Source organism: Micropterus dolomieu, linkage group LG08 (assembly GCF_021292245.1).
Source record: "Micropterus dolomieu isolate WLL.071019.BEF.003 ecotype Adirondacks linkage group LG08, ASM2129224v1, whole genome shotgun sequence".
Taxonomy (NCBI): Eukaryota; Metazoa; Chordata; class Actinopteri; order Centrarchiformes; family Centrarchidae; genus Micropterus; species Micropterus dolomieu.
Window position 1 is genome coordinate 4,116,301 of NC_060157.1, and position 22,234 is coordinate 4,138,534.

Consider the following 22,234-nt stretch of genomic DNA (forward strand, 5'->3'; position numbering starts at 1 on the left):
CAATGCAGAAGAGCTGAAGGCCACTATCAGAGCAACCTGGGCTCTCATAACACCTGAGCAGAGCCACAGACTGATGGACTCCATGCCACGCCGCATTGCTGCAGTAATTCAGGCAAAAGGAGCCCCAACTAAGTATTGAGTGCTGTACAAGCTCATACTTTTCATGTTCATACTTTTCAGTTGGCTAACATTTCTAAAAATCCTTTTTTTGTATTGGTCTTAAGTAATATTCTAATTTTCAGAGATACTGAATTTGGGATTTTCGTTAGTTGTCAGTTTTAATCATCACAATTAAATGAAATAAACATTTGAAATATATCAGTCTGTTTGTAATGAATGGATATAATATCCAAGTTTCACTTGCACCTGTAAGTGCTTTGCTGTGTACTATGTCACGCATTCACTCACTCTGGCATCCGTTGGGTCCATAGTCCCAGTATCCAGGAGCGCACTGTTTGCAGTTTGGCCCATTGACTCCGGGCCGACAGGCGCACTGACCGTTCTGAGGGTTACATGGTCGGACGAGAGCTGCAGAAGCATCACAGTCGCACTGCTGACAGCCAGAGCACGAGTCGAAGCCAAACGAGCCATCCTGAGAGAAAAACAGAATCAGGTAGAGGTTGATGCGATATTGTAAAACTTCATCATCTGGCAAGAATAACATTTTTAGATTTAAGATCCACACTGAAGATACTGTACAACGAATGTAAAAAAAACCAAACTCTTACCACACAGCGTTCACAGTGCAGCCCGCTGACTCCTACTTTACAGCGACACTGTCCAGTTTGTGGGTCACATGACTCAGTGCCACACGGAGAACAGTTGCATTCTGTGTTATAAGAAACAACAGTTTTAATTTTCTGATACATCCTGTAACAGCGTAGTTCAAACACTGTTACCTGTTTGGCATTAATCAAAGTGTCCCACTTTCTGATATCATCTGTCCTACATTCTTCTTTACTTAACTGTTTAATTGAACAGCTTAATTAGATCAAATGAACTGAGGTTGGACATGAACTCACTGGTGCAGTTTTTGGCGGTGATGGCGTCTCCGTAGTAACCGGGAGCGCAGGTTTCGCAGTGAGGCCCGGCGGTGTTGTGCATGCAGCTGAGACACTTGCCGGTCAGAGGGTGACAGTCGATGAACAGCATGTTCGGGTCCGTGTTGCCGTTGCAATGGCACAGCTGGCACCTACTGCCGAGCACCATAGGGTTGCCGTAATAACCTGGGGCGCACCTGTGTTAAGAGGCTGATGTTTAATGACACATGTATCTGCAGCAAATGGTGTTCTTTTTTCTTCTTTTTTATAAAGTGATGCAGCACATAACAGGTAAAACGCATAACAGAAACAATAACATGTAGTGAAAATACAAAAAACTGGAAATGTTTTTGACATACTGACAAGTTGGATATTGAAGACGTTGAATGGCAATTTGTGTGTGTGCATGTTCAGGAGGTAGAAAATTAGGGTTGGTATGGGGGAAAATGAATCGGGACATGGGTACAGTAAATGCTTTGAATTATTTTGAATTTATTATCATTTAAGGAGGCAGTAACCATTGTGGCTCTTTGTTAAAAACAAACATTAGAATTAAAGTAAATTAGTTGAACATGTTTTTTGATCCCTCGGGGGAAAAATGTAATAAACCTCTAATCCTGTAATGCATTAAAAATAAACAAAACTTTGTATGAGAGCTTATCTTTGAGCAGCAAAAGGCCCTTCAACAATTTCTGTGTGTGAAAAGACCTTAAAAATAACGTTGTTTACAACAAACACTGTAGTAAGGAGGTTGTTTACCTTTCGCAGTGTGGTCCAGCATAACCTGGCATACATAAACACTGCATCCTGTCGTTTTTCTGCACACAACCCTCTGCAAAGCTACACAAAGAGACAAAACATAGGGAATTATTATAATATAGGTTCCAATGAAAAATCAGGGGAGTGATTGTTAAAGATGACACTAATGGTGAGAGGGGTAAAGAGAGGGTTTAAAAGAATGAGGGATATGGAGAAAAGTAACAAGAGGAAGATCGCAGGAAAAAAAAGAGAATAAAATGTACTGACTTGTTCGATGGGACCCTCAGTGGGCAGGGACAGCTGGAGCACGACACTGCATGTCCGTCAAGACTGTTGTTGCCAAGGAAGCCACCCTGGCACTTCTCACAGTGGTCACCGGCTGTGTTGTGCTGGCAGCCCTGATGGATAGAGAGAAAAACACCATGACAGACAATGACTAACCTGTAACGATGCTTGGTGAAATCAAGAAAAACAGAAAGGTTTGTGGTTTTCAACAAGAGCAAAATATTAGAAAAATAAGAGATAAATATTTATCATTAAAAATCCTCACCACACATATTCCAGATCCATCCAGACACTGGTCTGAGTGTCCGTTACAGTTACAGGGAACACATTTACCCAGAAACAGCCCAATAGTGTCTCTGTAGTAACCTGGAGCACATTTCTATAGACAGGAGAGGAACAACATGTATGTAAGGGATAAGAAGATTATTTTCATTAATGATTTACATTTGTGTTTGAAGATTAATCAGCTGCTTCATAAAACTAATTAATTGATAACCAAATAGTTGCAGATGAATGTTCTGTTCTGATAGTATAATCAGTTAATTGTCTGCTTGAGTCAGATATACATGTACCCATGTCTGTTGTTTAGTTGGATCAATAATAAAAAGCATTCTCTCATTTTTCTACAAACAAAACATATGCAATCAGAACATTTGAAAGATGCTTTCTGTTCTTAAGATCATTTATATTTGTAGATCCAACAACTAAACATACAGAACCAAAAACATAAAACTACTAGTTGATTAATAAATATTGAAAACTTAACAGTCAGCTGAACTTTCTAATAACCGATGTGTTCTCTCACCTGACACGAGTCTCCAAGGTAGTTGGCGGGACACATGCAGATCTCCACGTTGTTCGCATGGCGGCCGGCAGGCAGGCTCTCTGCGCCCTCCAGCACGGCACCGCGGAGGGACACGGAGTGGGCCGACTGGGAGTGCAGGGCTCGGATCTGCAGAGACTCCAGACCGACCAGAACCATCATGAGCTCCTCCCGAGACACCACGTTACCGGTCTGACCGTGACGGAAACTTCCCTGTGAGGAGAGGAAGGAGGAGAGAGATGAATGAAGGATCGCTGAGAGGAACGTCATCAGCTCTTCTCTGAAGAAATAGAAACAAATTATGAGGACAGTGATGACAAAAAATACAATAAGGAAGAAAATTAAGCAAAAAAAATAAACAAATACAGAAATAAGTTAGAAAACATGCACACTGGTGAGCATTCAGTGGTGATTTAGAAGATTGACTATAAAAAAGGGTGGTAATTTCAGGACTAGATTATCAAGCAAGCTGTCAAGCAGTTAATTACTGCAATAATGTAAAAAGACGTAGAAATAACGGTAATAACATGTTGAGGCGATAAAAAAAGAAGAGGGTGATGTATTTTTCTTTTTACATGAAGTAGGGTAGTTTTTGTGGGAGAACAAACTTAAATTCATCACAAATTTATGTTTTATTTACAGTATATAAAAATAAATAAATAATAAAAATAAATGACAATTCTACAAAACCATCTAGAATCAAATAGGACTAATATGTCAGTTTTGAGAAACGTAAGTAGAACATTTTTCATTAACCTATGATCAACAACACATTAATTCAGAAACTTTCTGGTTACATTCGTTTTGCCATCCAGTCATGTGAAATCAAAATTTGATCACAAATTAAAATTTTACCCATAAAGCACATCCCCGTGTGCAATAAGCAGTTGTTCAAATTTGCATGATTCCAGAAAGAGGAACAGTTGGATAGTGAATACATTAAGTTTTCAAAGGACTCGAACCATGATAAAACAATTTTAAAGCAATACCACCTAAAATTGCATTTCAGCAGTTCTACTGTAGGGGGCATTGGAAGATAATATAATATAACAGGAGGTCACCAAACTGCAAAATTTGTAGCTCTTGTTTCCAGCTATGGTTCGACTGAAAACTTCTGTAAAGAAAAAGTGGATTTCCCTCCGGTGATTGTTACTAAAAATCACAACACTATTTTGGAAAAAGGGGCAAATCCGATACGTTGCTTAAATTCAACTTCTCATGTAAATCTTTACCTCGACCATGTGAACTATTCCCAGGTGAGGCTCTTCAGGTGAGGAGTACTCTCTCTCCATGAACACCAGGGTCATCTGGTTACCCTGCAGGGGAAAAACACTATATTTTAATAATACTCTTTGTGTGTACATGCTTGATTATATATGTCATGTGCATGTGTTTGTGTTTCTTGATTCTGGCAGAGACCTGTCGACATATGTCTTTTTATTTGTGTTTCTGTATGTGAGTGTTGAGTACCTTGAGAATGATGTCAGGCCTGGAGGCTTCTGCAGGCAGAGACAACACGTCGCCTCTCATGGTTTGAGTGTGGAGACGATACCTTAAATAACCTCCATAGGATGAGACCTGAGGAAACAGGGACACATTTAGGAGATATTAGAATAAAAAAAATACAAACAGGTATAAAGACAGAAAGTAAAGACTAAAATAAAGCATTAGAAAGACAGGAAAAGCAGACAGAGACAGACTTGTAGCTTTAATCTCATGCTCATCTTAATCCATACAACAAAGGATTACATTCAGACCTGTACACTCAAACAGCAACAAGATCTAAGGCTGGATAAAACATCTATGAAAGATAAAACGCCTTTATTTCATGTAGGTTTTGGCAAAGCTGACATTTGAAGCTGGTTTATGGAACGTAACAGGACTAAGTCTGGGATTTGAATCGAGACCTCAGCCCGCAGGACTGATGCTGGTTGTATCACATGTGAACGTCTAGACGAAACACTGATCTGTATCCAAACACCTCGTCTGAGCCTCTGGATCATGACGCGTCTGTCTGTCTGTCTGCATAATTTAGGTGTGTGTATGAGATGTGAAATGTATTTGTGACTTTGCTGAAGTTTTTGTCCCTTATGTGTCATCAATACCTTTGAATCACACAGCTAAGGCAAGTTTATTTGTGTAGCCCCTTTCAACAAGGCAATTCAAAATGCTTTACATAAGATATAAAAAGGCATTAAGACAAGATAGAAAATCAATTCTAAAAAGACACATATAAGTAGGATTTTTACAAGGGTGAAATAAAATAGAAGATCCAAATAAGGAAAAATACAATAAGATGTGATATGAAGATGGTCCCAAATATAATTCAATACAAGTCCTGATTTAACAGAGCTAAGGTGCATTTATTAGGGACATTTGGCTATATTAATGAGCATGTTCCACTATTTTATAGTCTCATACAAACCTTATAATGTTAATATGTTGTCCAAAAGGTGCAAGGATATATGTTCTAGATTTGGAAATAAAGTGTTAATTTGGAAACCTAATCCTAAATTTTCAATCTTACTTCATTTTTTTAGTTCAAAGGAATAGCTTGAGGTTTTGGAAAAAAGGCTTATTTGCCTTTTTTCCAAGAGTTAGATGGGAAGAGCTGTCTCTCTTATATGTCCATTAAAACCTTCCCCCGGAGCCAGGAGCTTATCTTAGAGACCGGAAATGTGCGCCAAGCAGCACTGAAAATCTCACTAACTGACATGTTCTATCATGTTAGTTTAATCTGTACAGTTGTGGTTTTGGGGTGGGGGGGTGTTACGTGCTGGACCAGGCTTGGCAATGCTAAGCTAACCGTCACCTGGTTGCAGCTTTCTATTTAATGGACAGATATGAGAGTGGTATCAATCTTATAATCACGTGACATTACAAGCTTGGTAAAAGTAAGATAAGTGAAACTAAATTCGGTTACGATAGGCACGATTATTTTGTTGAATCAGAAAAAGTGTTCGTCGAGTCTTAGCTCTTAGTATTCCTTGTATCTTGCCTCAAATTGCACCTTGAATAAACAAAGTATTTTGAGTTGAATTAAAGCCCAGAATCTATTTACACTTTCTTCAAAGGTCCTGTCTCACGTACCTTGTCTCCCAGGTAAGCCTTTGGTGCGTGCCAGTGAAGGTCCTGGTAGACATCTGGCACATCACTGAGGTCAGCCTCTACAAGGTCCTGATCAGGATACACTGCGACCGGTACTTCCTGTCTGTCTGCTCCTAGCAACACCCAGCCCTCCATGTCCATGACCTACAGGATAGATGAATGGTAAACGATAAAAAAGGAGTGAACGAACATGAAGGGGGAAGAGATCAGAGATTGGACATGAGCTTAAACTTGTAACGGTCAAATGTTGAGAGAGAAACACGCTAACTTTGTTCCTGCAAAATCTAAAGGCAAACTTTTAACATGACTAACATTAGAGGATATTAAATGTATGAATTCTTAGTGGGAATGTTGATGACAGCAATGAAACTCTGCAAGGATTCAAGAGATATTCAATCAAAATACATGTAAGTAAAATATCAGGATAATAAAGGTTAAAACATTGAAGGTATCTAAACTTAGCAAGCGGTGCGTGTCTGGCAATCAAAATATTTACTGGTAACAGCTAGAGCTGAAATGATTAGTCAATGAATCGACTAGCCGATCGCCAGACCTTTGCATGTTCCAGCTTCTCCATTATTAGGCTTTGCTGTTTTACTCTGTTTTATATCAGTGTAAATTGAATATTGAGGTTTTGGACTGTTAGTAGGACAAAAAAGGACATTTAAAGACATCACCTTGGGCTTTAGGAAACCGACATTGCTGTCCTTTTTTAGACAATACACCTAATTGACTGATCCCCCCCAAAACATCTGCATACTAATTATTGTTAGCATGGTTTTAGGATCAATAAGCACCGTGATACCGAGTCTCAGCAGAATGATGTGGTTGAAGTACAAGGTTAATAAAATCTCTCATTTGTACAGACATCTCTTCAGAATTTGAAATCAGGCTCATTTTCTGTTAGCTGCATCAATAATGCCTAATTTCTTCTAATCATCTCACAGCAGATTTTCCAGATCAAGTTCACTCGTGGATATGTGGAAGTTTAATAGAAGTCAGCGAGGTTTTAAAAACACCCTGCTAGCAGATACAGAAACAGATGAAAACAAGACCATTTGTGGTTAAAGTTTAAAATAACAACCTCTGTGCGTCTTTTGTCAGAGCTGCGGCAGCGATCGGTGGCCCCGAAGCAGAAGCAGCTGGTGCAGCCCTTCGGGTTGGTTGGGTCCAAGTGGAACGTGCCAGCTCTGCACAGATCGCATCGGGAACCCTGGACGTTCTCCTACAGGTGGAAGACACACATCAGGTTAGAACATACAGTAGGCCGCAGGATTCAGGAGGACATGCATGTGTGTGCGCTACCCAACCTTGCAGAGACACTGTCCCGTGAAGGAGTCACACACTTCCTCCTCAGTTCCCGCCTCGTTGCAGTCACATGGCCTGCAGTTGGGAAAACCATAGAAACCGGGAGCACAGCGGTCACACTGACGGCCGGCGATGTTGTTCTTACATCTGCAAAAAATAATATACAACTGTTACAAAAGCTACAAACTTTTACCTTTATTACCTAAAATATATTTCAGTCTTGCAGGAGGTTTATTGCTCCTCATTATCCATCACAAACAGTTGATTAATTATAATGCATATTTTGGCTTGTTAAAGAGATACACTGGCAGCTGACTGCAGGGTAAATGCAACTGTGTGTTAATGCCAGGTGCTGGGATCTTAGGTGTTGAGAGAAAAACTCTCAGCTTTACATCCTTGTCTTGTCTGGACAAAGCTGACACATTCCTCTGTGTTTGTGTCTGTATGTTTGTAAGGGGGGAATGATTGTAATTTAAGATATCTTGAATGCGTGAATGCTTACAGCAATGGGGGAAAAAAAAAAATTTGGAAGACAGACTTTTCTAGAAAGACAAACAAAAGGATAGCAGCAAAGACAGACAGAAAATGACATGTGACGTTTTCAGCTGTAGCAATCTGCTTACAGTGAGTGAGAAAAGCACTCTCAATATATCAAATTGTTTGGAAGATATGCGTGTCACAAACCCCCGGTCGTGACCCTGACCTTCCTGTTGGGATGCGTGTGTGTGATTGTAGTTTTTGAGTTATTTTCCCCTTTGGGCGTTCATGGTGTGCTTGGTGTGTTTTGGTTTTTGTCCGTCTCTCTGTGTTCTGCTTCCTTCCTCATGCTCTGGGGCTGCTGGTGGGCGTGGTTGCCTGAGCTCCAGTTTACACACCTGAGACTCATCCAGTTAATCAGCACACCAGTGCCTCAGCCTACAATCAACTTAAAAGACCAGCCCAACCTTCCAGTCCCCGCCAGATCGTTGTACCTCACAGTACGAACGCGCCAGCCTGTTGCCCATCCTGAACTATCAGCATCTTGTCTGAACCCTTGCATTAGTATTAATTTGTTTTTCTGTCTTGGCCACAGAATACCTGCCCATGCCTGACTCGGATTCCTTTCATGTACCACGGAAAGCCCTGAGCTCTGGAACCAGGACCACATGCCCCTTGGAACAACCACCCATCCCCAAGCCACACCTGTCTCTCCCTCGAGTTCGATAAATCCTCTCACTGCTCATACTCTGGTCTGCGTCTGAGTTTCTGGCCCCCGTCCTGACAATATGAGTCATGTGTCAACCTGTCAAATTTAAAGCCTTTGGAGGGAGGCAGGCTAACTGTTCCCTCCTGTATCCAATCTTTATGCTAAGCTAAGCGTCTGCTAGCTCTAGCGCCATATTTACCGTACAGACATGCATGAAACTGGTATTGATCTTCTCATTTATGTCGGAGCAAGAAAGTGAATTAAAGTATTAAGTAGTAAGGCTACTTTTTATACATTAAAATTTCCAAGTGTTAATTTGACAAAGTTTCCAGCATATGGTTTCCAATTTGATCATTGACCAATGAAAGCAAGTAAGTACTGTGTTTATCCAATCGGGTGTAAAAAGAGTTCAGGTTGAAGTCTGAAGAAGAGAGCTGTTACAATAGCTGAATACTGATCCTTGTCAGAACCACGAGGGATAATGTTGTGTGATAAGTGATGAATGTCAACAGCCTTTGCAATAACCACTGTAGTTATTTATAGAAGACTGGCAGCCACCAAAAAGCCTGAAACTTCAGGATGAGTAAAGAGCATAAAATGAGGCCACATCGTGATATAAAGATTAAGGGAGGAATAACAGAGGCAGACAGATAAGGAAGAGGACAGACAGCTGTAGTGTTGTTGGAGGAACAGGGCTGACTGAAAAGAGACTAAAACATGCAGTTTCCACAGAACGCAGACAATAGTTGGCAAGCACAGCTAGCCAAACACAGAGGCAATCAACCCAGCGAGAGATTCAGAGCCAAGATCCTGTCAGGAGTCAAAACATGTGAGAAATAACTGCCTTTTTAGGTATTTCCTAACAGAGGCCTGACGTTTAAGAGTTGAACTTGCTGAAACAAAACGTGTTTTGGAGGAGCAGTACATGATTTTTAGCTTCTGAATAAAATAAGAACTATTAAACTGAGAGGACCGTCTCGGAGACCTTTCTTGTCTTACCTGCACTGTCCGCTGAGCGTATCGCAGCTCACGTCGGGGGAGACGATGCCGGGCCGAGAGCAGTTGCAGATCTCACAGCCGACCACTGGGTGGCAGCCGAAGGTCTGGGGCTCACACTGGGTGCACTCTGGGCGCAGAGTCCTCGGAGGGCAGATACAGTCGCCGGTCACGGGTTCACATAACCTTGAACCACAGTTACAGGCTGGAGGAAAGGGGAGAGGGAATACAGTAAGTTACAGAAAAGACAGAAATACAATTCTGTGTTGCTTCAGAGACGGACAGGAGGGAGGAAAAGGAGCGACAGGAACAATTCCACTTAAAAAAAAAAAAGTCTTTCATATCGAGTTACTGCAGTCACAACAATTAGTCTGTTTTATCATTTTATTTTATACTGTTTTGACAAAAAAGGCTGAAAAGTAATAATGATAAAATGATTGATCAGGGTTTAAAGTACATTTCTATCTGAATATAATAGTAACTGATGTCCAAAGACACAGAGTATAAAAGAAAACACTAACTATTCTCTATTTTTGCCATTTATTGAAATGTAATGCATTATGTGAGTAATTTTTAAGATTTTGACCACAGTGCTATCATGACTGTCCTCCTTTTGTAAACTGGCCAGTTTCCTGCTGATGTGATGATGGTTTGGGCACTTACTGCCTGACTGTGGCAGCAGCTTTGGGAGACTAATGTTTACTGTTTGTTTTTAATTTTGTGGAAAGATTCTGTATTTATTTATAATCAGCCTAACTGGAGCTAATTATCTGCCATTCAGTCAGCCAATCACACACTCACGTCTGCAGTTGGGGAATCCCCAGAAGCCGGTGGCGCACATGGAGCAGTCCCGGCCAATCACGTTTTGCCTACAGCGGCACTGACCGCCGAATGGCTTGCAGGTGTCTGTCTCGGCTCCGACCTCGTGGCAGGCGCAGGGCATCGCCCCGTTGTTGAAGAACGCCGACAGAGACACCGCCGAGCTGAGGCAGAACGGAGAGGCGGTGGAAGGACTGGAGGGACAAAAGAGAGGAAGTGTCATTCATTCACATACTGCAGAAGTACACTGAATTTCACTATTTTTGACAATAAGTCAAGAGTGATACTTTACTACTGTTGACTAATCACTGGCTATGGAAAGCATGACTACTACAAAATCTTCTTTCTCTCCACACTACCCATCAGAGAATTAATGTGCAATCAGTTTAAACATTTTTTTGGTGTAATGTGATATAAAAACATTCTTGTATATTCAGTTCTACTGTAAACCTCCTCTCCTGCTAAGATACTGACTTGATGTAGAAGCTGTTTTGGCCACAACTGCTGATGAAGTCATAGGATTTATCCAGACGTTCCTCATTCAGGTAGCTGGAGCTGTAGGTCGCCTCAGGCACAACCAGCACATAATCCTGTGGATACACAGCACACGAGATACAACCAGGAGGAGAGAGGAAGAGAGGGAGGAGACAGGTTCTTTATTTCTTGCATTTAGACTTTGGAGAAAAGATAAAAGCTTCAACTTGAAAACACCTTTCTGCTTATATCTCAGATCAACACAAACTGTTACAGGCAGTTATTATGTAGCAAAGCTATAATAAAGAATATTATACAGTATATATAGTAGATACTTTCATATGGCGGGAATTCTGTGTGTGTGTGTGTGTGTGTGTGTGTGTCAAGGGTCATCAGTAACAAACAATGTCAACAGAAAACATGCGTCATGCCACAGTGGCAACAAATGGTGGGAGCTGAAACATGTGTCCACTTTAAATAGTATTGTAAAGGTTTCTTTCCACATTACTTGAAAGATGCAGCAGCAGCGGAAAATATGGAAATGGTCATTGAAAAACACACAAGATGGTGTGCTTTTATAGTTTAAACAATGAAAAGATGAGAAGAGGAAGAGGAGTAATAAGTAATAAGAAATTCTGAAACCACACGGAAGACAACCTGAAGATATTTGTGTTTGACACAAAGAACTCCAGAGAGAAACTCAAATGTAAGGAGATGACAGAGGAGGATCATTTTGGATGAAGAAAGGAGAAAAATAAAACCAGGGCAGTTAAACTTACCAGCCACAGTGTCTTGTCAGAAGGTATCTGCACTGTGAGGAAGACCTCGTAGTCCGTCACATCCAGAATGATCTGATTCTCAGAGACCAGGACGTTACGGCAGCCATAAGCGTGGGGACAGAAAGAGGCGTTGGCGTGACCTGAGGCACAGGAAAATAAAGATCAGTTATTTTTATTCAAATGTATTTTTTTAATCTCCAGCACTCAGTTTTTACTCTTACCATGCCAGATTCGTCCACCATTAATGTAAACCTGCACAGGATAGGTGGGGTGGAGAGGCTGGTGATAGTGGAGGATGAAGACATAACGTCCCAGGACATGAACACGGGTGGAGTACACCGCTGCATTCTGGGTAAGGGGTTGATGAAGGAAATGGAAAAGAGACAATGAGACAAAGAAATGTGGTGATGGGGAATTTTTTTATTTTCAATATCAGTCAAGCACTCACACAGGTTATTTTTTATGCTCTGAATCATGCTTGAGAAAAAACATTTTTGCACCTGATGGTTTTGGTTATGTCATCCAATAAAGTTTGAGTATATTAAAAAATAAATTGGTTCCTTAAACCTGTAACTGAAGCTCAGCATGGACTTGTCTTATTCCTCTTGTGGTGTCCATACCGGATAAGAACACCTCAGGAAATGTGTGTTGAAAATGTTGTGTATCAGTCCAGATGTAGCTGTCCCACACCTGCTGGCTATTAGACATCTGTTTTCTTTTACCAATGAACCTTTACATGTTGGGGTCAATAGTACTTTTAGAAGAGGACAGAGAGTTGTGCAGCTTGTCCAGGGGAACCTAATTTTAACAACTTAATATATTTTATATTTTGCTGGATAGTTTAAACTATATGGGAATCTATATCTTCATTTTTCCTGTAATAGCCTAAACTATAGAGTATCTAGTAACTTTAAACATCACCTTTCTGTTTGAAAGTAGCAGTAAAGTAAAGTAGAAGAATAAAGTAGCATAAAATATACATGATAATAGTTCCTCAAATATATTTTAAAATAGTTATTTATCAATGACTAAATGGACTAAACAAAAGCAGTAAAATCTAATTAATCTAATCCATTAAAAAAAATATAATGCCATGTCCTGCATGTTAATATCTGCAGGCCTGCTAGGTCCATCAGCATCCGTACCTGCAGTGAATCCAGCCTGACGTGGTCGCTGTTATCTGCTCCGTGGGGAGGCCTGTCTCCTCCCGTCCAGGGCAGCTCGTCTCTCTGCTGGAAGAGCAGAGGAGGAGCTGCTGCAGGGGAGGACAGGATGGGCTCCTGCATGGAGGAGCTCTGGCCATCCTTCAGGACCAGCGAGTCTGACGGGGTCTGGAAACGCGAGGGGACACAGGAGGAACTACAGAGAGAGAGGAAGAAGGAAGATGGTTTGGAAGTTTTTTTTTTTTTTAATTATAAAGGATTTTTACGGTATGTACAGTTATTACTTTACCTGTCAGGTGAGAACTGTCCATGAGTGCTGATGCAGTGGACTTTAGGTTCAACATACTCCATGGTAAAGTGGTCTTTAGGCACCAGGTACAATTTGTGCTAAAGACAATAAAGAAAACGCAGAAAGTGCTGAAGAAATTAATCATTGTTTGTTTAGATAGCTGATAAATCATTTAGGTAATTTATCAAAAATATAATGATTTTGTGGCATGTACACAACATGGGCTCCCTTTCCAAACACTAACATTTTGAAAATCTCTTTTATACCTTAAGTCATCTAAGGACATAGAATCCTTCCATGTTTATAACATATTTTAAGCTCATAATGTTACCACGGCACTCTGGGTGAAACATGTGACGTAGGTGCTGTTCTCACCAGGAAGAAGCTTGCACGGTCGGAGATAAGCTGGATCTCGGCGTCAGCGGGGAGGGAGAAGACGGCCACCCTGTTCTGTTCATCGATGGCCACGACTCGACACAGGAAGCTACGCAAACACACACACAGAGGCACAGTGATTAAGAGCTGTTGACGAACTTAATAAAGCACAGACGGTAACAGTAAACTGTGAACCAGCTGAGTCCACACATTACAGTAAAATACACAAACTTTTCACTGCAGCCAGACCAGAACACAGTATCCTCTTTTACACCCATCTTTCATGCAGACGATAGCAGATTGGTTTCATCCTCCCGTTAACTGTATCCTGTAATATCGTATCGTATTCCACCCCTGTCTAATGTAAAAATGACGACTGAAACTGGCAACACCAATGTCTCTGAACAGTTGTGGAGCTCCTGCTTGAGCTTTTAAATGTGCAAGAAAAGGTATTTTATTAATGATAAATGCTGTTTGATTGTCCATTGGGTGCAGTTCTTGAATCTATCATGAAATAAAAACTACTAGTCAAAAAATGATTTCTGCATATTTGGATTCCTCTTAAGTTCCAAATGTTTTTTTTAGTTAACTCATTTGATTTCACAAGATATGATCCGTAAACATACATAACCTGCAGATCTACCATTATTACTAGCAGCAGTGATATTGGTCATTGTGTTTTTTCCCCACAGAGCAGAGGTGATAGCCTGAATTTATTCATTTAAAAAAAAAAAAGGACCGTAAACTATGACAAACATCCTTTTGTTCTGTCCTCTCCTGCATTCATTCAAGAGACCTGTAAAAAATCTAAGATTAGTGTTATTTTTAGAAACATTATGTGAAAAGTAACTAAGTAAGTTAAAAGCACAGAATCTCAGGACAGATCTTCTTTGTACCTGTATCTGCAGCGCAGCAGGGTGACGTGGTGCCGGTGTGTTCGTGCTCCCGGCATGTTAACTGCAACAGACAGAGTTTGTGGCAATTCTTCCTCGCTAGAATACTCTACGACCAGAACGTAATCACCTGGAGACGGCAGACGCCCTCGCAGCTCGATGCTGATCTGCAGCAGAAATGGAAAACTGATTTATAAAAACATCTGTTCCTGCTGCAGTTTTGGAGCTGAGTGGCCAAAGTTCGAGAGGGTAAAACTCCTTTTGTCATTTTCAAGCTTTCTCCAAGCTTTTGTGTTTCTACCACTCAAAAACCAGTAAACACTGCAAAAACATTTTCGCTCTCCATTCCCCTCTCTTACATCAGAGCCACTGCAGACGGCCATGTCGGGGTGGCGTGGGGTGACCCTCTCAGTTGGGCAAGGGCGCGGCAGGTGATTGTCATTGACGCAGCTGGCATCGTTGCCGGAGATGGAAGGGAAGGAATCCAGAGACAGATACCTGTACAGCAGACAGCTAGACAAGCACAGAGAGCAACAGACAGGCTTCTTAAACATTGTTGTGTTTTTATTGTGTCCTAACAAGGACAGAAATTAACTTAATGTCCTCACAAGAATACAATGGTAAGATTGTAAGGGTAGGGATATTTTCCAGCTCTTCCCATCTCTGAGGTGGTTTGATTTTGGATTAAAACATGACCTAGAATTATGATTAGGTTGATCTGAATTAGATTTCTGCTAAAGGAATATTTCAACATTTTTGGAAATATGCTTTTTATTTTTTTTAACTCTGCTGAGAAAATCAATGCCACTCTCACATCTGGGAAGATAAGCAGCCAGCAGTTGCTTCAATTTGCTTGGCCAAATAGTCACAAAACTAAGACCTAAGCCTCCATAAAACCACCACTTCTTTTACTCTTGTTTTTCCTGCTGGCTGTAGCCTCACAGTTACTTTACAGAAGTGAAAGTATCGGCCATCTTATCTATCTCTTGGCAAGGAAGCAAATAAGTACATGACGACCTATTACTTCAAGGATAAAGTTTAAAACCTGTTTTTACATGAGAGTTGAGAAAGTCCTGCATTCATCGCACATTAGAGCATTAGCTAGACATAGAAACACATGTGGAACTGTCCTTGACTTGATTGGAAATTTTTTCCATTAATTGATTACTTGATTTAAGTGAAAAATATTTGCGTATATGTACTTCTGACTGGCGTCAGGCACAGAGCTGTAGGTGCAGGGCTCAGTAACTCTGATCTGCAGGATGGCAGCTTCATAGTAGGCACTGGGCAGCAGGACCAGGTAATCCTGAAGCGAAACAGAGCATGAATACAGTGTTATTGGGTATATAAACAAAAAGTACAAGCAATTTAAATGTCTTTTTCTTCTAAACTTGTGCTGACATGTTTATAGGAGGTTTGGTTAGTGTCTGCCTCTTGCGTCTAAGTCTACTTTATTTCCTGTCTGTCTTTATTCACAAAAGTCGGACATAGAATCCTTCCATGTTTACAATATATCTCGAGCTCATCATGTGACCATGGCACTCTGGGTGAATCATGTGATGTGGATGCTGTCTTTTTTGGATAAAAACATCAGCTAAAAATGTATAAAAGTAAATGAAATTAATAATGTGTTTCACCTGTGGTTAACCAGCTTGTGTTTGTGTATATATAGTCCGTGTGCTTCCCTGGTCCTTTGGAGTCTGTCTTCGTATCATGCCAAGTGTTCCTGACTGTTTTGTGTGTTTTCTAGCTATGTTTGGATTTATTTTTGGATCACTCAGACCTTGGATTATTGCCTGTCCCAGTGGACACTGCTTCCCTCGCATTGGTTTTAAGTTGTTCACTTGAGAAACAGAACCTGCTCAGCAAGGTGTTCTGTGCCTGGGTCCAAATCCCTAATTCCCTGTGTCTGAGCTTGTCTAAAATGGGACTAAAACATAATTATGAGAGCTCTCCCTTTGCTTTCTGGGCTAATGCTGGCAGTGTGTGCGTGCGTGTCTCACCAGCAGGATTCCCTCAGCCTCTATAACCACAGTCCAGGTTCCCGGATTCAGGACAAACGGCTCCACAAAGTTGTTCTGGGGAACGTTGACAAAAGTCGGCTCCACGCTGGGAGCAAAGACAATCTGTTTGGACTGCTCTGAACCTAGAAAACACACACACACACCCCAGAAATGTATAGTATTAGATATTAAAACTGAAAACCAATCAAAAGGGTTAATTAAATGAGTAGTGTAAATGCATTTGAGGAACAGAAATTTGAAAATTGGAAAACATAACTTCAACATTTAAAGAATTATCATCATACATTAAAATCTAATTAAAATATAATGCAATAATAAATGCAATTTTAGTGTAAGCAGGATTTACTTACAAAAAAACACAGACATACAGTCACACATTCATCTCTTCTACTGCTGCTTTCTGTAACACACACTGACACACTCTCTTGTGATTGGTGGAAACCTACCTCTGCGGTTGGTCTGATAGGCTGTTATTTTACCGTTGGAGGTGGTTCCCTCAGAGTTTACATATCTGAGTATGAAGCGAGTCAGATAGACGTCTGCCTCGTTCACATAAACCTGAAGCTTCACTGCAGTCTACAGGGACAGGGTCCAAGTAGCGGGGGAGTAGGAAGGGGAGAAGAGGAGGTGTGAAGGGTAGAGGGTATGAACTCTTAGTTATAAATCTCTGAACTCTGCCCTAAACTGTGGCCCTGAATGTGAGAGAAGATGTAGCAGAGGCAGCCACCAACAGCGCTTTAAAACCACCAACCACCACACACATCCCTCCACCATCTGTTTCATCTGACAGATAAGATACCAGACAAGAAAACAGACACATTCCTCTTCCAATACTTCCTTTTCCAATGCTGGAATGATTGACAGGAGGCCAGAAAGAGGAAGAGCCCAGCACTTACAGTTACCACAGTAGTAGTTCCAGTCCTCCTCTATGACCGACACCCTGCCCAGAACATCTGAACCCCCCCGGTTCGCATAGCGTAGCACCACACGGAAGAGGTCTGGAGAGCTCACCGACACCGACACCAACACTTTGGACTGCCAAAGGACCAGCAAGCAAGGAAAAGGGAGGAAGGATTGGATCACAACACAAGGAGCAACAACAGGGTGCAGGAAAATGAGAAGAGAAATGATGGAGGGAGGGGGATACGGAAAATACCAAGCAAAACCTTAATTCCTTCACCACAAAAAGCACACCAGCACACCAAGATACACTTTTACGCCCAAATATAATCCACCATTTTTCTCTTTGGATTTCCACTTTTCAGCACATTCATATGAGCATAAGTAATTAACCTAAGAGCCACTTAATGCTTTTACAGCTTCTTAACATCGTTAAACAGAATCAACTAAATGACAAGCTTGCTATTTTAGTATCATATCAAGATTAGAAATAGAATTTGAACATAAGTTCTGTCAACTACTCTATCCACAGAGAAGTAAGTAAATGTTTAGTTATATAAAATGTTAAAACTCCCATGTCCTTTGGAGGATATATGTGCTGAGAAGTAATTCTACCAAAGAGAAATATCCCTTTAAATGTTTACACAACATTAAGCCATGGTGCAAGAGGCCACAGTCACAAAAATATGTATTTCATTATTCACACATGATATATAAGAAAATGCATTTTCTATATTTTTACTATAGTTTATGTATCAGGAAAAAAATCTGTGACGTGGCAAGAAATTGGAAAATATGTATTTGATATCTGTATATTCTCAATTGATAATGAATAGTTAACATTAGTCAACAACAACAGCAAAGCACTACTTTCTTTCAAGCCAAATGCAGTTTCTTAAAATGCTGTAACTTTATCTTTAATCCATCAGCGCAAGATATTGACACATCCAACCTAACTATGTGGACCAAAGGTCAGAGGTGAGGGGTAAAAAGTAACGTTCCTACCTGGATGGGGGACATCTGAGCGTAGCCTCTCCAGCTGAAGTCTGGGAACTCTAGAGGGTTGTACCCGAATCGTACCGGTCGGCCATCCAGTAGTGTTCCCTCCTCAATCTCAAACTGAAGATGATGGAGGTCAGGGAAGTAATGATCTGGACGAGGTCTGCAGACAAAAGCGAACATAGAGACAAACAGTCTGAATGAAATTTTAAAAAAGTGATGGGCTGGGGAAACAGTGGTCTTACTTTAAAATTTCTTCATTTATGTGCTAATAACTTTATCTAAATTTTATTTGTATTGTGATTTCTTGTTAAATTCCTATTGTATTTTACTTTGCGTGAAATTAATTACCCATTACCAGAAAGTAGAAGGAGACAAAAAGCAATTGCAAAAAACCCCATCCAAAACAAAAACCTTCCTTTATAAACATTAAGGGATGGAAGGATAGTCAAGCAGCAGCATCTATTTTTCAGGTCTCTTTAGCTGCTGTTGCACTCACAGATTGCACTTCGGTCCCTCAACATTGGGCCTGCAGCGACAACGGCCATTCCTCTCTCCACAAGACTGACCTGCTGAACCTCCAATGTCACACTGGCAACCTATACACACAAATGTAAACACTAGATCAACAAATACAAGAAGCCAGCATCACACATCTCAAACATTTGTTTTTAGGGGAAGCCAGCAATGACTTTAAAGTGTTATTCAACACTTTCTAACATTGTCCTGATGAACACTCACCCTGGCAGCCGAAGTAGTCGTGCTCCTGCAGATTGTAGTAGCCATCTTTACAGGTAGAGCAGGTTCCGCTGCAAGTGTTGGGCTTACAGTGACACTGACCAGTTTCCTGCCAGAAACAAGAAAGAGATTATTATATATCGGTATAATAACAGGGAGCATAGAGACAGATCTTACAGGGCTTTTATTAAGACAAGGCCTGGTATTGATCATCATATCGTTTATTTTATAACGTACAAAAACGGAGACAACGTTATCAAAAAGTCAACACCGAAATTCAATGCAAACAACATGTGTAACCATTATATCTTCTAAAACTTCATATACTAATGATACTAATGCATCTAATACTGTTTTTCACACACAGAAAAGGACGCATCTTAAAAAATGGACCCTATGTGAATTAACTGCATAATACCACATATTAACTTCTTCACAACAGTATTAATACTCAGGAAATAAAAAACATTTTTATAGACTGGAAGTTTATTCCAGAGGAGGAAAAGCAGTTTAATTTGCTCACCTGTGCACATTCAGCAACACTGCTGACAGTCCCCGCAATGTTACACTCACAGTCTGCAGGAGAAAGCAGACCCACAGGCTTCAGTTCATTTATGAACTCTATTTACCGCATTCAAACTAGTGAAACACATGTGTAATGTGTGATTGTGTGTGTGTGTGTGTTTGTAGTATGTCTTACTGGAGCATCCATCAGGAGTGTCAGGGGAGAGGTTCCAGTACAGAGGTTTACATTTGTCACAAGCAGGGCCCTCCACATGATGACGGCACTCACACTGGCCCTAAGAAGATGATTAACAGGAAAATAAACCGAAAAGTCTGTTCCTACCTTCCTGTTAAGAGTACGTACTCATAAAGACCCCCAGTCTAATTCACAACATATAAACAGAAATGTGTCAACTGGGACCAAAAGTGTAAAACAAAGCAATTACAAACATTACCTGAACAACACACGAAAACTTACCACTGGTGGCTGCACCTCATACTGAACAGAGCCGGCAGGGTGGCAGGTACCAGCTTTAAATGACAAAGAAAGGAACACATATTTTACAGTGGGATAAAATGAGTTAATACTCGTGTTTAGGCTCGCTGGAAGTGTATTGTAAGTTGTAATAGTTTGTAATGCTTGTGTGTGTGCGTTTGCGTGTATGTGTTTAGCTGAAGGTCACATTCACTGCAGCTGTCACACCTCACTTTCATTATTTTAGGCACACAGAGAATTTGCGCTGTGTTTACCCTGTGTGCGTTATTACCTTGGCAGTTGGGGAAGCCGTAGGAGCCGTGTGCACAGCTGTCACACCTCAGTCCCACCACGTTGGGCAGACAGACACACTGTCCGGTCACCTGGTCACAGCTGGTGTAGCGGGAGCCCTCTCCAGAACAATGGCAGGCTGGAACACACACATTATCAACCTCTAGTTATTAACCTGTCTCATCTATTGATTCATTCAGCTGCCTGCCACTAAGTATCATGTACAAGCTTCAACAGAAGTTAAGCTGATTCTATTATTTTGTCCACATGTGTAGACCAAAAGGTAAACCGGTGAAATAACTTCCTGAGAGAGATTAGAGCATCAGAAACATGTATATTTTGATTGAAAAAGAAACCAGGCGGGAGTTTTAAGGCGCCTTTAAAGATCAGTGACTTACGTGTGCAGCTTGGGTAACCATAGTAACCAGGAGCACACTGATCACATGACGCTCCGCTGTAATTAGGCTGGCAGTGGCAGTGACCTGACGCAGTGCAGCTGGCGCCCAATGAGGTGCGAGGATCACAGGTGCACACTGAGAAAAAAAAAGGGAGACATCTTGTTACAGGAAAAATAAGAGAAAGTTATCAAAGGCAAGCAGTCGATCAATTGGTACTGATGGAGAACACTGATGTCTCAACAATTGAACAAAAACGCCGCCACAATACATTGTTATGCTATTTGTGTATGCAATGTATCATTCTCACAAGAATCTTACATCTAATTCACAGTAGGCTAGTAAAAGTTTATTTAGAGCAGCCATCAGAGACATCCTCTGGCTGTTGGAATACATTTTCTGATTTAAGGGTACCAACAAATTCTACTGATTCAGGCTGCGTATTTAGTGTTTTATCAAATTTATCATAGAGAACACAAGAGCACATAAATAGACCTACATACTATAATCAGAAGAAAACAAGGAGAGATTCTGCTTCTCTTCAATATATTTTAAATTATTCAGCCAAGTTTAGGTATTAAATAAAATCATAGAATTGTCTACAGCCAGTGGGAGAAGAATGCATAGTTGTTTTTTTCCCAACCCACTCCATGGTTTCAAACTAGCAACCCTCTAACCAACCCTGTCCCATTTTTTTTTAGAGTAATCTAGTTTCCTTTTGTTATATAACTGTATTATTTAACTTTCTGTCCATTTCTGCCGCTGGATCTATTCTTCTTCACATAAAAAAAGGAAGAGCCTGAATAAAGCAACATAAAACTTAACAAAGCAATATAACACTTCATTAGAAGGTGCGTCAAGTTAAGTGTTTCCATGTGCGTCTCTATATGTGAGTCCATACATCCAACAGGATATCTCTCTTTTTATTTCAGCATGCAGGGATCAGAAGCAACACATGCATTTAATCACTTTCTTTTCTTTATGTGTATGTGTGTGTGTGTGTGTGTGTGTACCTTGACAGTTGGGGTAGGAGTGGAATCCAGATTTGCACTGTTCACATCGAGGACCCTGAAACTCTGGTTTACACAGACAACGACCCGACGCATCGCAGCCTTGAGGCAGAGAGCCGACTGCACTGCAACCACACACTGGAGAGAGAAAGACAGAAACATAGAGGGTGTCTTTATTTTGATGGAACCAGGATTTAGTTGTAGCCTTTTAAGGGTCTTTGTGTCAGACTGTGATAAACTTGTTGAGTCCTGTCAGATTGTGCTAGGACTGCTTGGTGAAGTAAGGATGATATATTTCTTGTATACTAACTGCCAAAGAGTTGCACTATTCACCTAGTTCTTGATGTATTGGTATATAAATTGGGATTTGGATTTAGCAAGATAGTTTCCTCTAGAGAGACATCTTCTCGAAGCCTGGATAGCTCAGTCGGTAGAGCATCAGACTTTTAATCTGAGGGTCCAGGGTTCAAGTCCCTGTTCAGGCGACGAGTCTCTTGGGTCTGCATTGCTTGATACAGTCAACGTGCATGGATAAAAGAATACTGCATTTGGACAGAATTTGCAGACTCCCCGACAACATCCATGTTAAGTCCACAAGTTT

General features: G+C 40.8%; 1 protein-coding gene and 1 non-coding gene across 4 annotated transcripts in view; one reads left to right on the forward strand and one right to left on the reverse strand.

The window, feature by feature from the left end:
• lama5 (laminin, alpha 5) overlaps window positions 1-22,234 on the reverse strand; it is a 129,711-nt gene that overhangs the window by 38,910 nt on the left and 68,567 nt on the right. For 2 of the 3 annotated variants that reach the window (XR_006826079.1, XM_046057087.1), the window contains exons 14-47: window positions 21,637-21,771; window positions 20,627-20,761; window positions 20,230-20,367; window positions 19,941-19,993; window positions 19,659-19,758; window positions 19,482-19,534; window positions 18,962-19,067; window positions 18,720-18,819; window positions 18,227-18,383; window positions 17,218-17,356; window positions 16,301-16,443; window positions 15,500-15,603; window positions 14,657-14,810; window positions 14,301-14,464; window positions 13,405-13,513; window positions 13,030-13,127; window positions 12,723-12,936; window positions 11,799-11,925; window positions 11,578-11,717; window positions 10,799-10,914; window positions 10,307-10,518; window positions 9,509-9,710; window positions 7,326-7,470; window positions 7,100-7,240; window positions 5,998-6,159; window positions 4,378-4,485; window positions 4,140-4,223; window positions 2,890-3,120; window positions 2,350-2,463; window positions 2,067-2,197; window positions 1,800-1,880; window positions 1,023-1,237; window positions 729-829; window positions 409-592 (exon numbers count right to left, since the gene is read on the reverse strand). Coding sequence is in view for 2 of the 3 variants with exons in the window: in XM_046057087.1 (XP_045913043.1) it covers window positions 409-592; window positions 729-829; window positions 1,023-1,237; window positions 1,800-1,880; window positions 2,067-2,197; window positions 2,350-2,463; window positions 2,890-3,120; window positions 4,140-4,223; window positions 4,378-4,485; window positions 5,998-6,159; window positions 7,100-7,240; window positions 7,326-7,470; window positions 9,509-9,710; window positions 10,307-10,518; window positions 10,799-10,914; window positions 11,578-11,717; window positions 11,799-11,925; window positions 12,723-12,936; window positions 13,030-13,127; window positions 13,405-13,513; window positions 14,301-14,464; window positions 14,657-14,810; window positions 15,500-15,603; window positions 16,301-16,443; window positions 17,218-17,356; window positions 18,227-18,383; window positions 18,720-18,819; window positions 18,962-19,067; window positions 19,482-19,534; window positions 19,659-19,758; window positions 19,941-19,993; window positions 20,230-20,367; window positions 20,627-20,761; window positions 21,637-21,771 (4,596 nt within the window). In the remaining variant the exon portion in view is untranslated. Of the gene's footprint in view, window positions 1-408; window positions 593-728; window positions 830-1,022; window positions 1,238-1,799; window positions 1,881-2,066; window positions 2,198-2,349; window positions 2,464-2,889; window positions 3,121-4,139; window positions 4,224-4,377; window positions 4,486-5,997; window positions 6,160-7,099; window positions 7,241-7,325; window positions 7,471-9,508; window positions 9,711-10,306; window positions 10,519-10,798; window positions 10,915-11,577; window positions 11,718-11,798; window positions 11,926-12,722; window positions 12,937-13,029; window positions 13,128-13,404; window positions 13,514-14,300; window positions 14,465-14,656; window positions 14,811-15,499; window positions 15,604-16,300; window positions 16,444-16,767; window positions 16,898-17,217; window positions 17,357-18,226; window positions 18,384-18,719; window positions 18,820-18,961; window positions 19,068-19,481; window positions 19,535-19,658; window positions 19,759-19,940; window positions 19,994-20,229; window positions 20,368-20,626; window positions 20,762-21,636; window positions 21,772-22,234 lie in introns of all 3 variants that reach the window. The other variant, XM_046057088.1, reaches the window with a different exon arrangement.
• On the forward strand, window positions 22,046-22,118 carry trnak-uuu. Its single transcript has one exon. It is a non-coding gene; the product is annotated as a tRNA-Lys (tRNA).